The sequence below is a fragment of the Symphalangus syndactylus genome, chromosome 8 (genome assembly GCF_028878055.3).
Source record: "Symphalangus syndactylus isolate Jambi chromosome 8, NHGRI_mSymSyn1-v2.1_pri, whole genome shotgun sequence".
NCBI classification, from domain to species: Eukaryota; Metazoa; Chordata; class Mammalia; order Primates; family Hylobatidae; genus Symphalangus; species Symphalangus syndactylus.
The window spans coordinates 78,136,257-78,153,920 of record NC_072430.2 but is presented as its reverse complement, the minus strand read 5'-3'; the positions used below and the strand labels follow the sequence as shown (position 1 = coordinate 78,153,920).

Here is a 17,664-nt window from a genome sequence, read left to right as displayed (position 1 = left end):
TTGCTATGGAGATACCATTTCAGTGACGTTTAAGGCCATGAAAGATATGTAAGGGTTTTTGAAAGGCAGAAGTGAGGAGGAAGAATATTCCAAGCAGAGGGATGAGTAACAGCATGGAATATGAGAAATGAAAGCATTGAGAGTAATTCAGTTTGATTGAAAATGGGTATTGTGGGTGCCAATGTTAGAAAAATTAAAGCTCTAGTTTATTTCTTGAATAATGAATTGTTCACGTCCCCTTTATCCATATCTTACAGTATTGCTAATAAAAACAGAATTCTAGTTTTTGTTAATTTCTGTGTTTGCATTTTTTTCCTCCTTGTAATATGACTCCTTGGAAAGGTGTAAAAATAGATTTTCTCAGAAGCCATATTTAAGGTAAAATATGTAACCACCAGTTTTACTGTACTTTATTCCAAACAAGTCTCTACAACTCCTCTATGACTCAGGTATGGTAGAGACCTCTTAGACCTGAATTCCTCTAGAATTGCCTTGTAAATGAGGGGAAACTAAACTATACATTTTAAGGACGGATGTAATTTGTAATAGAAAGAAAGGATTTTTTTTATCTTTGAGGCCCAAAAAACGCAGTGGGAAAAAAATACAGTGATAGTTGAACATGAGGAACTTTCTGACCTTCATGAGTCAGCACAAGAGTTTGGCTTGAGCTGAGGATTTCTGGAGAGTGGTGATGGTAAGGTTTGAAGGGTGAGGGCAAGGTCAGTTTATACAGGGCTATTTCTACAGGCAGAAGGCTAAGTGATGTTTTGTAAGTTAAGAAAATAGCGAGATGGTTATTGCAAAGAGTAAATACAACAGAAACAGTCAGCTCAATATTGGAAGTAGGGCAGAATCTCAATATTAATTCAAAATAGCATTGATTGGCTGAGTGCAGTGGCTCACGTGTAACCCCAGCACTTTGGGTAGCTGAGGCGGGAGGATTGCTTCCACCCAGCAGTTCAAGACCACCCTGGGCGAGATAACAAGACCTCGTGTCTACTGAAAACAAACAAAAAAAATTAGCCAGACTCAGTGGCAGGCACTCGTAGTTCCACCTACTCAGGAGGCTGAGGCAGTAGGATCACTTAAGGCCAGGAGATCAAGGCTGCAATGAGTCGTGATTGTGCCACTGCACTCCAGCCTGGGCGACAGAGCAAGACCCCGTCTCAAAACAAAAACAAAATAACATTGGTTAATTTTGCCTTTTACACATTTAAAGTATCTGTTACATAATAAGGAATAAGAAGTGAAAAATCTTGTTGAAAGCTGAATGCTAGTTCTCATTAAGATACTTCTTTTTTGCCTACTTCTTTGAAAAGAGTTGCTATGTTGCAGCAACTAAAAATTTAAAACCCTTGAGCAATTGAATATAATTAAGTACAGGTGTTGACTCTGGGTTATAATTCATAACTTTTAAGTGACTTTAAGGATTCTTTAATGGTGCGGATGTCTAATTATCTACAATATAAGTATAATACCAGTAACTTTTAGGCAGAATTTTCTGGTGTTCTATACATTTAGAAGAATTACACTGTATAATATTGTAATGTGTTGCTTCTTGTCAGTTAAGTGGTGTCAGTCATAACTAGAAGGCTTTTTTGATTGCTACTATACTAAATATAAGCTCCAATTTTAATGTTTTTCATGTCTTTCTACCTGCTTTTTTTCTCTTTATCTCATCTTACTATTCAATATTGTTTTTCACTGCTTAAAGGTATATTATTTTTAATTTAAGAGAACTCTCAAAATTAGAAGAAAATAACAATTTTTAAGGTTTCTCAGAAATGAATTGACCCACTTTATTATTCTCTCCTATGCTAAATATCTGTTTATCTCAAGATTTGGAATTATTTTTACTTACAGCCTTGCTTGATTGCTCCCATATAAGTTTACTTTGCGTAAAAGTCCTGTAGGAATCATTTATAATTTCTTTAATTTTGGACTAGTCCCTCAAAGTCAGCTACATATGCCTTTTATTTTACTAAGCTTTTTGAAAACTTAATCAACTTTTGCATATGTCAAAGGGATGGTAGTTTTATTCCTCTTGGTCTAGATTCAGTTTTAGAGCTGTTATCCTGTAATGAGAGAGGAGGAAGGAAGAGGAGAGGGGAGAGAAGCAAAGCAAAAGCAAATTCTTCTGGCTACTTGTAGTTCTGTTTTCTACTCCAGCATTAAACAATTAGACGGACTGGATTAGACAGTAGCACAGACTGGATTATTTTATGGCCTTTGTTCTATCTATTTTAATAGACTTTTCCATGGAAAACAAATATTAAAGACTTTAGAGATTACTTTTGATTGATATCTTATTGAAATCAGTACAACCTACCAATTCTTATGCTTTTGCATCAAGTAATTAACACTTTACATTACTGGACCAATTATTTCCATTTTTATATATTTACAAAATATTTTGTTTCTCCAGAGATCTAAATATATATTCACTGATTAATACAACTCTTTTCATTTGTTTCAAACTCTGAAGACTAGAAACATAAACCTACATCTTTTTGAGTGGAATCTTGTTAGCAGAATGTGCTATTAGTTATTTTGTGTATTCTAAAATTTGCCTTGTTCCCTGATATTGTTAAGAAAGGAAAATTGATTTTTGAAGTGAATATAATAAATTGAGATGCTCTTCTCCCACTTTTTAACTTTTTTTTATTTTTATTTTTTGAGACGGAGTCTTACTCTGTCACCCAGGCTGGAGTGGCCCAATCTCCACTCACTACAACCTCCACCTCCCCAGGTTCAAACAATTCTCCTGCCTCAGCCTGCTGAGTAGCTGGTACTACAGGCACCACCACGCCCGGCTGATTTTGTATTTTTAGTAAAGACAGGGTTTCACTATGTTGGCCAGGCTGGTCTCGAACTCCTGACCTTAGATGATCTGCCCGCCTAGGCCTCCCAAAATGCTGGGATTACAGGCGTGAGCCACTGCGCTGGGCCCCACTTTCTAACTTAAGGAAAGTGATTAAAACTACACATCTTACTTAATGCAAAGATACATATTACAAGCTTTAAGTTGAGCTATAAATTAGATTATGGTTTTGCTCAAATTGCTTTTGTTGCCAAGATGGTAAGGAGCTTTATCTAGATTAAGACTAGAGTTTTAAAGTGTTTCTGTAAACCAGGGCTTAAACTATATTTTCAAATCAGAGCTTTTGGAGTGTGCAATAACTAGCTTTTATACCTCATCCCCCGCCCCGTTCACATCCCCACTCCCACTCCAATGCAATAAAGAATTTTTGTCATGTCATTTATGGAAAATAAATAGGAGTTTGTATTTTCAAATGTTTATTAATAAAACTATAGATATTAAATGAATTGCCAATGCATGTTTAGCTCTCTCCCTCCTCTTGAAATATTAATGAGCTAGAGAACTATAAGGAAGTTGGGAACCAGAGTTCTGACATAAGGTAATACTTTGTTCTGAAGAATGGATTGGAAATTTGAAAACATAAAGTTCTTTTTAGCAGGATATTCTTGTCTTGATTTCTAACATTGTATTTAATAATTGATCTTCTATTGGTTTAGGAATCTGGCCCCTAACCTCTGAATGATTGTGGTGGGACTCTGGATTAGAATATAAATACTCAAAACATTACTGTTAACGCATAGGACAAACTGGAAAGCAATGTAAAATAATGTAGATATAGTTTGTTTTGGTGCTGTGATTTGATATGACCACATACTTGTGTAATAATTTTATTTCTCTTTTTCCGAAGTTTGCATTTTAGAAAAGTGGTTATCTGGTTGACATAGTTTTCTTGAGTTAATTTGCACTGTTCATCCTGTTTTCATGTGTCCCATCAGAATTCTAATGCCATTCTGATTGTATTTGGAGAACAGCGATTCCCTTTTAGCTGGTTCTTTACTTCTGGTTAGTCTTTCTAAAATACTGCTTTCTATATTACTCATTCATGTAACACTCATGATTGGCTCCCTATTGACTAGAAGATTGGCTCCCTATTGACTTACCCTGATATTTGGACTTCCCTATCCTCCATGCCCACCTTTTATCATCTTCTACTCTTCAACACAATTTCTCACTGTGATCAGCTCCCCAGTAAGCTTTGTTCATTTCAAATTTTATTTTTTATCTGATGCTTTCTCCTGTTGCTTGTCATGCCTTTCTTCATCTTCTTAACCTATTCTAATTTTTTCTCTAATTTTTTCTATTTTTAAAGGCCTTGCTGCTTACCTGTTATTAATTATGCTTATATTTAAAGTCTTTGCTAGTGAATATTGCTCTCCCTTTTTAATAGGTTCAATTTGTTTCCTAACCAGATTGTCCAGTTACTGAGATCAAGATCCTTTTATTTTGACTTTTGTTTTTAATTCTCACAGACTTAGCACATTGTTGGATATATAAGGAGGCTTTCTCCAATTGGAAAACTTATATTTAACAAGGCTTATTGTGGTTTGCATATGTGTTGAGAGGGTGGCAGTTTATGCAGTGGTTTATATACCAAGGAATTCTTTATCTCTGTATTGTATAGTGGTAGAGTATGGAAAAAGCATAAGTCAAATAGGTCTATTTTGATTACATACCCTCTTATTCCCAAGAAAACTCTAGACATGCTATGTGGAATATCAAGGTATCTTAATCTGTTTTCTCTTGCTGTAACTGAATACCTGAGACTGAGTAATTTATAAAAAGAAAAGAAACTTATTTCTTACAATCATGGAGCCCGGAAAGTACAAGGTCAGCGGGCTGCACCTGGTGAGGGTCTTCTTACTAGTGGGGACTTTCTGTAGAGTCCCAAGGCAGCACAGCACAGGCCATCATATGGTGGTGGAGCTCATAAGAGATGGCCGAACTTTTTATAACAAACCCACTCTGGTGATAAGTAGCCCACCCCCTTGATAACCCAAAAATCCATGAATGGCTTAATCCATTGTGGGGGCAGAGCCCTCCTGACCCAGTCACTTCCCAGAGATCCCACTTCTCAACACTGCTGCATTGGAGACCAAGTTTCCAACACATGAACTTTTGCGGAACACATTGAAACTATAGCCCAGGTTTTCTATGACAGATGGTTTATAAGTATTGTTGTGAATGAAGCCTGTACTCTTCAATACATCATGTATTTCTGTGTCTATCTAGGGATTCTTTACTCTAAAAACTGAATACAACCCAAGTTTAAGTAGTAATATAGGAAAGCGGTTCACTGAAGTCCTGAATTTCCAAAGTATATTTTTGTTTCTGAAGTCCTTCAGGTTAGATTCAGCATCCTAAACAGAGTGTAGATTTATCCTTTTTACTCACATCTTTATGGAGTAAGAACAGGCCTTGAGTGAATGCGTAAACTGATTAATCTTCAGTCCATTTATAATCATTGAAAAGAGCCAACTCATCATTTCCGCCAAATCATACCAATAAATAAGTGGCATGCAGAATGTCCAGCACCATAGGAATAGTCAAATGTATCTCACCAAGTAAATATGTGTTTTGAATGGACCTCAGTAAGGGAGGTACAGAAATAAGAAAAGTCATAATTTTAGAGTAAGCATTGACATTTTGCATTTATTCACTTAGTGAATAGATTTTATATTAGAAACGGTTTCTATAACTAACTAAAAATATTTTTTGGTTTATTTCGTTTGATACTGCCTCAGAGTATATTGGAGCCCCTCAGGGGAGTTCTGAGTTGGAGATTCTGTTAGTGAAAGTGTAATAGAGGGGTAAGAGAAGAGCACTAAGAAAGACATCAACATTTATGGGGAAGTTATAACAAGAAAAGAAATGACCAGAGAAAATAAAAGAAAATCAGGAGAATGCAGTTAGAAAGAAGCAATGAAAGAGACTACTATTTTAGTACTCTGAAGTTAGGTGCTACTGAGTGGTCATTCAAGATTCCTATAGAATGGCTGTTAGATTTAAAATCATTAAGGCAAATCACTGATGTCCCTTCTAAGATCAGTTTGTTAGCTTGGTGCTGGCATATGTCAGACTATAGTGGATTGAGTTGTAAATAGGCGGAAAAAGTGGAGAGAGCACATGTAGACAGCCACTTCAAGAAGCTTGGCTCTGAACTGGAGGAATGAAAGCAATAACTAGTGGGGAAATTAATGTCCAGGGTGAATGACATGATTGATTTAATGCAGAATCTTAAGCATGCTTAAATGTTGATGAGAAAGTATTAGTGGAAATGGAGGAGATACAAATACAGGAGAGAGGTGTAATAGATTGAGGTCTGAGGAAATAGAAGCAACAATCTATGGTGCAAACTCCCTTGGGAGGGGCTAATATCCAGCACAGAGATGGGAGTGAGGTTAACCAGAAATAGTAGAAGGGGTGATGTTGTCCATTTTACTGCTGGGAAGAAGGAAAAGTTATGTAACAACAAAAAGGGGATTGGCTCTCCAGAAATGGCATACATTTCCCTGTGAAGTGGGGAAGGTTAAGGTAGCAGGGGAGAACTAGAAAGCACTAGAAATGTGAGAGAAGTCAAGAAGGTTTGAAAAGAGTACTTTGCTGTGAAAGGAAACACTGTAGGATTGCTGGGTAAGAAATCTCTGTGATAGAACCCAGCTTAAGCCTATTATGGTTAATTTTTTTTCTATAATGAATAGTTTTTTAAATGAGAGTTTACCATAGTTAACATTTTAGTTACCCATTATGTGAGTATTTCTCCTTGTGCAAATTAAACTTGTTTATTGTGGTTTTTTTTTTGTTTGTTTATTTGAGATGTAGTCTCACTCTTGTCACTCTGGCTGGAGTGCAGTGGAGCCATCTTGGCTCACTGCAACCTCCACCTCCCAGGTTCAAGCAGTGCTTCTGCCTCAGCCCCTGCAAGTAGCTGGGACCACAGGCGCATGCCACCAAGCCTGGCTAATTTTTTGTATTTTTAGTAGAGATGGGGTTTCACTATGTTGGCCAAGCTGGTCTAGAACTCCTGACCTCAAGTTATCTGCCCGCCTCGGCCTCCCAAAGTGCTGGGGTTACAGGCGTGAGCCACCACGTCCGGCCTATTGTGTTTTTTAAAAAGTGACTTAAAAAGGCCAGGCAGGCAGACCACTTGAGGCCAGGATTCGAGACTAGCCCGGCCAACATGGCAAAACCCTGTCTACTAAAAGTACAAAAAACCCGCACATGGTGGCACACACCTGAAATCCCAGCTATTCAGGAGGCTGAGGCACTAGAATTGCTTGAACCTGGGAGGTGGAGGTTGCAGTGAGCTGAGATCCCACCACTGCACTCCAGCCTGAGTGACAGAGCAAGACTCTGTCTCAAAAATAAATAAATAAACAAACAATTAAAAATGACTTGTTTTTGTATAAACAATGCATGTTTATTATAAAAAGTTTAAATGAGACAAAACTGATGAAGAAGTTTTTTAAAAATTACTCAGTAGCTCACTTCCCAGAAATTCTCATTAGCATTTGGTCGGTGTCATTAAGAGAGAGAAATGACTTTATACAAATGTGATCATGTAGTGTATGTGCTATTTCAAATAGACTACTAAATTTTATTTTGAGTTTGAAAGAAAAAGAAATAATACAGAAGAAATTATTGAACCTCAGGTATTGTTTTTTTATGTTTTTATTTTTACAAAAGATAGGTTCTTAAATGATCCTTTAGGCCAAAAGAGAGAATTCTGGAGCCTTATGTGGACTTGATTTTTGTTTCTTTTTCTTTCTTTTTTTTGAGACAGAGTTTTGCTCTTGTTGCCCAGGCTGGAGTGCAGTGGCATGATCTCGGCTCACCGCAACCTCTGCCTCCCGGGTTCAAGCAGTTCTCCTGCCTCAGCCTCCTGGGTAGCTGGGGATTACAGGTGTGCACCACCATGCCCGGCTAGTTTGTATTTTTAGTAGAGACGTGTTTTCTCCGTGTCGGTCAGGATGGTCTCGAACTCCTGACCACAGGTGATCCGCCCACCTGGGCCTCCCAAAGTGCTGGGATTACAGGCGTGAGCCACCGCACCTGGCCTTTTTTGTTGTTGTTGTTCAGTCACCCAACTTGAAAATGTGTGACTTGATTTTAATGCTTGTATGTGCGTAGTTTTCTTCTGCTGCCCTTGATGGTATGTGTGGTGTCAGTTGGTTGACCATCCTGCAGTTGGTCAAGTATACTTTTTATTTTGGTGTTTATTTATGCCATCTTATTTGGAATGTGAGCCTTTGAAAGAAGTGGCTATGATTTCTAAGTAGGCCACCTTCTTGACTGATAGGATCACTTTTACAGACTGTGGGAAATCTTAGGGTTTCTTACTTTATATAATTAGTGCACTTATAGAAAGAGGAAATGTTCTCAAAACTCAGTGAATTTAGAAAAGCTAAAATTTAGCTCTTTTGGACTCTTGAGTTATAAGAAATTTTATGTGTCTTTATCTCTAAATAGTATCTGACGGTTGAATACACTTTCCTTCTTGAAACATTTTTTTCCCTCACTCTCATAAGAGCATACTCCTAGTTTTTCTCTGATTTTAGGTCAGTCCTTCTCAGTCTCTTGCCAAGTTCTTCTCCTCCCTCAGACCTCTGAGTGTTGGAGTGCTCTCTCTAGGTGATGTCACTCAGATTTGTTACTTTAAACACATTTGATAACTGTCAATTTTATATCTTCATTCATGACCCTACATCCTACATCTAGCCTGTCTCTAAAATATAGTCCTAGTACAAACGCTCCTCTTGTTCTCCACAGTCTTATTTGAGTACCACTCATCTGGTTATCACTCATTGGCACCACTAAAGCCACCTCCTAACTTTGTCTGCAGTCACTCTTGCCTCCTCTCTTGGAATCTGTTCTTTTTAAAGTAGCTAAAGTGTCCTCTCTAAATCATAAGTCTTATCTTATCACCCTGCCTTCCCTTTGTTTAAAACTATCCAGTCAATATCCAGACTTCCCATTAGAGCTAGAATAAAATCCAAACTCTCATGGTTTACAAATGTATGTGAACTGCTTTACCTCTCCACCTTAAACTCTTATCTTCCATCCCCTGCCGTGGTTCACCTATACTGACCATATTTCTTTCTGAAGCACTTCAAATTTATTGCTATTTTTAGGCTTTTGTACTTAGAAGAACGCTCTTCCCTCAGATCTTCATGTTATTGCCTCCTTCTGGCCATTTGGCTCAGATGTCATCTCAGAGAAATCTTCCTGCCTATCCTAGCTGAAGTATTGCACAACTCCTCACTCTTCTCAGCACACACATACGTGTTCTATCATATTACCCTATTTTATATAGACTGGCACCAAAAATAAATTTCACAAAAACCGTTTCATATCCTATCATCATCAATATGATTATAGTTAGTATTTTCAGGCATTTCTCTTGATAGGAGTTATTTTACCAGAATATATGATTGTTACTTTATACGTAATTCCTCACATTTTTGGCTAAATTTATTTAAACAGGGAACTTTGTCACTAATGTAAGTGGAAAATTAGTATCACTTGTCAAAATTGAAGCTAATAAAAATAAATACAATGAAAACTGCAGTTTTTAATTTTTTTTAATTTTCAGAAGCTCTGAGACTAAGGCTTGCTCTGTTGAGAAAAAGATAAACATTAAAGACCAACAGCATTAAACTGAGACTTTCTTGACATAGACAAATTGAAAGAGAATTGTAATGAAAGTAACTTTCTCATCGAGCATTGCAGTGTAATGTAGTGTAGTCTGTCCTCTGAATTTACCAGTGCACTAAAACTAAATGCTATTTTAGTTAATGTGAAGTTGAAATAACTTAGGCCATGGACTAGGGTAAAACTGTGCTAGTGAACTAGTGAGAATTTCTGGGGGAAAAAAAACCCTAGAAACTCTGTTTATTTTAATCCTTTCCAAGGTGAGTTGAATAGCATGAAACTATATTACTCAAAATTAATGTTTTGAGTATATTGCTGAGGAATTCTTCTAAATTAGTAATTCCTACATTATAAAAAAAATAGTATATTCCCCAATCACTGAAAGAATTTTGTGTGTTGGGCTCTCTGCTGAACACTTGACATATATTATCTGATTTAATCATATCCATTCTCTGAGAGGTAGAAGCATCCTCATTTTAAAGATGCGAAGATAGGATCTATAGAGGTTAGGTAATTTGTCTAAGATTCTATGATCAGCAAACCTTTCTGAGTGTGTGGAATATATTCCGTGAACTCAGAAAGGTTTGCTGATCATATATATATATATATATGTGTATAAATATATATATATGGTTTTTTTTGTTTTTGTTTTTTGTTTTTGTTTTTATTTTTTTTTAACAGGGTCTTACTCTGTCACCCAGCGTGATCACAGCTCACTGCAGCCTCGACCTCCCGGGTTCAAGCAGTCTCCCACCTCAGGTCCCCAAGTAGCTGAGACCACAGGCGTGCACCACCATGCATGGCTAATTTTTTTTATTTAGGGATGAGGTCTCACAATGTTGCCTAGGCTGGACTCAAACTCTTGAGCTCAAGCGATCCTCCTGCCTCAGCCTCCCAAAGTGTTAGGATTACAGGTGTGAGCCACCATGCCAGGCCTCAAAGACTATATTCTTAAGCACTAAATCTTGTACTAAAGAAGGCAAGATGCAAAAAAAATGCTATGACATAAGTGTATGATGAAGTCGGTTGACCCAGAAGCATGTCTTTGGAAAAGAATCTCCAATTTTTTAGCTCTAAGAAATGAGAAGTTACCCAAATGGCCACCAAATTTTATGGAAGCTTTTATTTTATGGCTGTTCTAGGCCCGTTCTAGGGTATTCCATTTGACAGGATAGCCTTAGTGTTCCCATTACTTAATTTTTATCTTAATATTTGACAATTTTTTTTCAGAAATAAATTTAAATTCTACTTATGTTACCACCTCACAATACAAATGAATATAACATAATACTAACCTTGGGGCAGGGAGCAACAGTGCCACCAGAGTATGTAGGGTGTGTGGTTTGAGTTTTTTTCTTATAGTAGGCGGAATAGATTAGTGATGATACAGTCATAACTCCTTTCCTAGGCTAGTCCTTGGCAGAGTCTAGGTAAGGTACAATCTAGAAAATAATTTGGGTTTTTTTGGTGGGTTTTTGTTTTTGCTCGACAAGGTCTTGCTCTGTTGCCCAGGCTACAGTGTAATGGCATGATCATGGCTTATTACAGCTAATTCCTGACCTGAAGCAGTCCTCCTACCTTAGCCTCCCCAGTAGCCAAGAGTATAAGCGCACACCACCATGCCCAACTATATTTTTAAAAAAATTTCTTGAAGAGACAGGATCTTGCCTTGTTGCCCAGGCTGGTCTTGGACTCCTGGGCTCAAGTGATCCTCCCACCTTGGCCACCCAAGGAGCTGAGATTACAGGTGTGAGCCGCCACACCCAACCTGAAAGATAATTTGAAGGTTGCAAGATAGACACATGATTTCTTCCCCTTCCTCCTTTATTCTGTTTTTTTCTTTGGATTTGTTTAGATCATCGGAGGGCTTTGTTTTCTTTGCTTTCAGAAGAATTGCAGTTACTAAGTTTCTCTCTATTATCCAGTTGGTTAAAATTGGGGATTGTAATTAGGAATTGCCATTTAAAACCTGCTAATGCATTTACTGTAGGGATGTTGTTGAGGACATCACTATGGTTAGTCATTGGACCCTGCATAGAGACAACTATATAGGATATTTTTCATTCTGAGTGTCACAGAAAGCTTAGTCACTCCTATAAGTTACAGTGTTATTTGTGTTGCTTGACTGCCAGAAAGCTTCCATTTTTATTTTCCTATTTTATCGTGCTATTTGCATAAGATGTCTCAAATCTTGACAAGAAGTAAATAATATTGTGCTTTCAGGGAGATTTCCTTCATATTTTCAAAGATTCAAAAAATTTACTTAAACCACTGTCTATTGTGTTTATTAGTAAAACATAATGTAGCTCCTCATTTCTGCTAATTTTGCTCGTATGAATTTGACATTAAATAGTATATTATTTGTATGCAAAAAACTTAATTATTACTTTACATACCTATACTTTAATTGTAATAGTATATTTATGTTTTTTTATTATTACTGAATAATCCACATTTAGATACAACTTAATTATTTTTAATTCTGGGAAATTATATTTAAAAACAATTTATAACTTGTATCAAGAGTATCTTGGTTTTTGGTATTTAAGAATGAGCTATGTTCACTGTTTCTCTTACCAAACTCAATCAAACTCTCTCATGATTTCTTTGATACCTCTGTCTAAAATAATTGATACTTTATGTTTGAAAACATCTCATTTTGGGACTATAATCTAATTGGTAGTTTTAATGAAATTAATTTGTTTATAAATGTGCATATTGTTTGGTGGATATATCATTGCTTTCTGTTTGTAATATTTCTTAGTATTTGTTCATTTTTTATGATACTGTTCTTTATCTGGTAATTTGAGTAAATCCCAGTTGAATTATGTTGCCACATTATGTCTTCAAAAGGGCATAAAGTCAGTACACATGCTTCAGTAATATCTGGTTGTTTTACCCTTATGTTTCCAGTTGGCAATTTGAAATTATGGCCTCAACTGCACTTTAAATATGTGATAATAGCATGTGTTTCTAATAAGGGCCAGCATCATTTTGTTCAGATAGTGTGAATGGTTGTCACTCATATATGACAAATGCACCTTCATCTGCTTCTTTGATAGCCCCCTAAAAACCATACCCTCAAATCAGGCCGATGAAATTAGCTGCTGTGTAAATTGTGTGTCTGAGTGGTTCATTATCTAATCACCGTCAGAACCACAGTGATAAAGTAGATTGAAGCAGGGAAGAGGTCTGCCAGATGATTTCAGACCCCCCCTCCCTAAATCTGGTTTCCCTTGGAAACCCTAATAGTGCAGTTTGGAACTTCAGTCTTTCATGCCTGGAATTCAGTATCTTTTAATGTACCAAACTTGGAAATGCCGGTAGTTCTAGAACATAATCTTGTTTTTGTAAAGACCGTAATTTTATTTATTTAAATCAATTTTTGAAATATCGAGGCTTTTGAACTATTGTTTTATTGCCAGTAGCCTCAGTATTACTAAATGGGGAAAAAATGCTATGTCCTACTTGCCAAGAAGCCAGAGTAGTTTATTTATTATATTTATTTGTTAACCTTCGAGGAATATTTCACTCTAATCATAATGAACCCTCTGTATTATTTGTTTATTGAATTGCTTCCCTTTAATTCATTTTAGGTGCTTTTGAAGATGATGATATCACGCATGTTGAAGGAAGTGTAGATCCTATTCGAGATATAGAAATAATACATGAAGAGCTTCAGCTTAAAGATGAGGAAATGATTGGGCCCATTATAGACAAACTAGAAAAGGTGGCTGTGAGAGGAGGAGATAAAAAACTAAAACCTGAATATGTAAGTAAAAATTTACAGCTTCTTTAGATACTCAAGAGTTTATTTTTCTTGATTAAATTTTTTAAATAATGCATATGATATATCTAATACTGTTATGGAATTTTAGAAACCAAGGGTTATTTCTGTTAAAAAAAAATTGTTAAGAAACTTTATTTTTAAACAACCAAGGGCCATGGTGATACACTATTTAGGGGGTTCTAAGCAAGCAGTAGTTAGCAGTAATAGTGAGTGTTTACATGATTACTATGTAGGTCTTCAAGTTTTAGTGTTAATAAAGTGTGGTTTATGATGAAAAACTTACTGGATTTGGCGAAATGACTCATACAGTTTTCATGGATTTGAAGAAGTGGTTTATACAAAGACCTGGTTCTGTATAGGGGTTGACTAAGTGAATACACTCTTAAAGTAGACAGATCATTTTAATATTTTATGGAATGAAAACATGCCTCATTGTTCTTAATATTCAAATGTGTTTTCTATCACATTATAATGAATGATTATTAGTAACATTGTAATAGATGTTCCAAAATGTATCTTGAAGCTTTTAGTTTACATATGATTGAATTGTCTTTAGCATTTAAGAAATGGTGCCCTGGCCAGGCGTGGTGGCTCACGCCTATAATCCCAGCACTTTGGGAAGCTGAGGCAGGTGGATCACCTGAGATCAGAAGTTTGAGACCAGCCTAGCCAACATGGCAAAACCCTGTCCCTACTAAAAATACAAAAATTAGCTGGGTTTGGTGGTAGGTGCCTATAATCCCAGCTACTTTGGAGGCTGAGGCAGGAGAATTGCTTGAACCCGGGAGGCGGAGGTTGCAGTGAGCCGAGATTGTGCCATTGCACTCCAGCCTGGTGATAGAGTGAGACTCTGTCTCAAATAAATAAATAAATAAAATATATTTAAAAATGAAATAAAATGAAACTAGTAAGAGACAGTAACCAACACAAAGTATGTAAATGAGCAGGTTACCCCCGTTGGCAAGAGTAAGGAAGCTGGGGTAATTATCAACCAATGTATATCAGTAACTGGCTATGGGCTACTCCTAGGAGTGTTAACTCTTTGGTGCCTGATGTCTTTGTGGTTTGAGCATAGAATTTAGTTAGACTAACAGATGCTTACCTTAAGCCATCACCATGTACTAGAACCGTGATGGCAAAGGGGATTTTGGGCAGGGTAATCCTGTAATTCCAGCACTTTGGGAGGCCAAGGCAGGTGGATCGCCTGAGATCAGGAGATTGAGACCAGCATGGCCAACATGGTGAAACCCCATCTCGACTAAAAATACAAAAATTAGCCAGGCATGGTGGTGCACACCTGTAATCTCACCTACTGAGGAGGCTGAGGCAGGAGAATCACTGGAACCTGGGAGGTGGAGGCTGCAGTGAGCCGAGATCATGCCACTGCACTCCAGGCTGGGCGACAGAGTGAGCAATAAAAAAAAAAAAAAAAGTAAAAGAAAGAAAAGGGATACCTATATGATTATGATATCAACTAGTTACTGTAGGGAAGTTTCTTTTAGAAATATATTTCTTATGTTCTCTAGCAAATGATCTAAAGGTACAAAAATGTGATGGATATAAAAGAGATAGCTACTTGAAATTTATGAGAAAGATAGGCAGGTCATTTTGTTTACCAGGTATTTACCTATTATTCTTTAATGTTGTTGATTCTTCCTGCTCATTTAAATGTACCTTTATTTTCTGGGTAATCTTTCAGAAATTCAACATTCAAATCTCTTTTCCTATTCAGTTTCCAGTTTCTAGATTTGGATGCCATTTGTATTTTTATGTCAATAAGCGTGAAGGACTTAGGTTAAATGTACTCTAGCATGAAACATGAGCTGACTTTTTAATGTTAAAGCAGAGTTTTTCCTGAGAGCAAGGTAGATATACTCTGACATAAGATATACCTTTTTTTTTCTTTCTTTTTTTTTTTTTTTGAGACTGAGTCTCACTCTGTCGCCCAGGCTGGAGTTCAGTGGCACTATCTTGGCTCACTGCAACCTCTGCCTCCCTGGTTGAAGTGATTCTTCTGCCTCAGCCTCCTGAGTAGCTGGGACTACAGGTGCATGCCATCACACCTGGCTAATTTTTGTATTTTTAGTAGAGACAGGGTTTCACTGTATTGGCCAGGCTGGTCTCAAACTCCTGACCTCGTGATCCACCCACCTCAGCCTCCCAAAGTGCTGGGATTACAGGCGTGAGCCACTGTGCCTGGCCACGATACACCTTTTGTAGTGAGTCTTGCTGTCTGAAGTAAAACCCAGGCACTAAATAAAGAAGGCAGGAGTGAGATAAGCATTTTCTCTTGGTATCAGCCAACTATGTTCGTTTCCTAGGGTTGCTGTAACAAGCACCATGAACAGGATGACTTTAAACAACAATGTCTTCTTTCCCGGTTCTGGAGGATGAGAAGTCTGAAGTCAGGGTGTTGGAGGGCCGTGCTCTCTCTGAAGCCTCTCTGGGGGAGAAGTTCTAGCTTCTGGTAGCTCCAGGTGTCCCTTGCCTTGTGACAGCAGAACTCCAATCTCTGCCTTAGTCTTCACATGGCCACCTTTCCTGTGTGTCTCTGTCCAAATTTCCCTCTTCTTATAAGGACACAAGTCATATTGGCTTAAAGGCCCACCTTCCTCTAAGTATGGCTTCATCTTAATTAATTCCCAAATAAGTTCACTTTCTGAGTATCAGGGATGGGATTCAATCTATAATACCAAGTCATCAAGATCAAGGTTAATTTTAAATCTATTTAAGTGTATGTACATCCCATTTGGAAAAATGAAATTTGAAAAATGAAGTTAGGAGGCTTTAAGGAACAATTTATTTTATATCAATTATTTGGAAAGCATTATACTTAGAAAATATTCATAGAACTAATAATTAGCTAATTGAAGAACTAAAGACTACCAGAAATTATAATTAATGAGTCTTTTTTTCTGAAAACATCTGAGTAAAAAATTAATGTCCTCAGTAATATGTAGCTATTAGCAGATTTCTTATTATATTCTTAAGGCAATTTTTAAAACTGGTATTAACATAACTTTTGAAATATTTAAGGTATTTGTTTTTAACAAACATTGAAAGATTCAGAGTAGCATACAGGCATACTTCATTTTATTGACCTTCACTTTATTCGGTTCCACAGATATTGTGCGTTTTGGGGGTTTTGTTGTTGTTTTACAAATTGAAGGTTTGTGGCAACGCTGTGTTGAGCAACTCAATGCCATTTTTCCAACAGCATGTGCTCCCTTTGTGTCTCTGTGTCACATTTTGGTAATTCTTACAAGACTTCAAACCTTTTTGTTATTATTGTATCTGTTAAAGTGGTCTTTGACTGGTGATCTTTGATGTTCCTGTTATAACTGCTTTAGGGAGCCATGAACGATGCACATAGAAGACAGCAAACTTAGTCGATCAATGTTGGGTGTGCTCTGATTGCTCCACCTACTGGCCATTTCCCATCTCTCTCCCTCTCCCGGGTTGTCTGTGTTCCCTGAGACACAACGTTGAAATTGGGCCAAATATTAATAATACCCCTACGATGGCTTCTAAGTGTTCAAGTGAAAGGAAGAGTCACACCTCTCATTTTAAATCAAAAGCTAGAAATGATTAAGCTTAGTGAGGAAGGCATGTTGACAGCTAAGACAGGCTGAAAGCCAGGTCTTTTGCACCACGTTAGCCAAGTTGTGAATGCAAAGGAAAAGTTCTTGAAGGAAATTAAAAGTGCTCCTCCAGAGAACACATGAATGAGAAGAAAGCAAAACAGCTTTATTGCTGATATGGAGAAAGGGATTTTTTGTTTTGTTTTTTTTTGACATGGTGTCTCACTGTGTTGCCCAGGTTGGTTCCAAATCCCTGGGCTTAAGTGGTCCTTTTGCCTCAGCCTCCCAAGTAGCTGGGATTATAGGTGTGTACCACCATGCCTGGCTAATATGGAGAAAGTTTTAGCATTCTTGATAGAAGATCAGACTATCCACAGTATTCCCTTAAGCGAAGGACTAGTCCAGAGCAAGGTCCTAACTCTCTTTAATTCTAGAGTTAGAAAACTGAGAGAGGTGAGGAAGCTGCAGAAGAAAAGTTGGAAGCTTACAGAGGTTGTTTCATGTGGTTTAAGAAAAGAAGCCATAGCCCTAACATAAAACTGCAAGGTGAAGCAGCAAGTGCTAATGTAGACGCTGCAGCAAGTTCTCCAGAAGGTCTAACTAAGATCATTCATTGATGAAGACAATGAAAACAACAGATGTTCAATGTCGACAAAATAGCCTTGGAAGAAGAGGCCATCTAGGACTTTAGTTGCTTGAGAAGAGAAGTCAATGCCTGGCTTCAAAGGATATGCTGACTCCCTTGTTAAGGGCTAATGCGGTTG

The 17,664-nt window shown here is 37.3% G+C and overlaps 1 protein-coding gene across 3 annotated transcripts in view; it reads left to right on the top strand.

The window, feature by feature from the left end:
- The window catches only part of OLA1 (Obg like ATPase 1), a 188,851-nt gene that overhangs the window by 102,094 nt on the left and 69,093 nt on the right, over positions 1-17,664 (top strand). For all 3 annotated transcript variants that reach the window (XM_055289786.2, XM_055289788.2, XM_055289787.2), the window contains one exon: positions 13,126-13,301. In XM_055289786.2, coding sequence (XP_055145761.1) covers positions 13,126-13,301 — 176 coding nt within the window. The remainder of the gene's footprint in view (positions 1-13,125; positions 13,302-17,664) is intronic.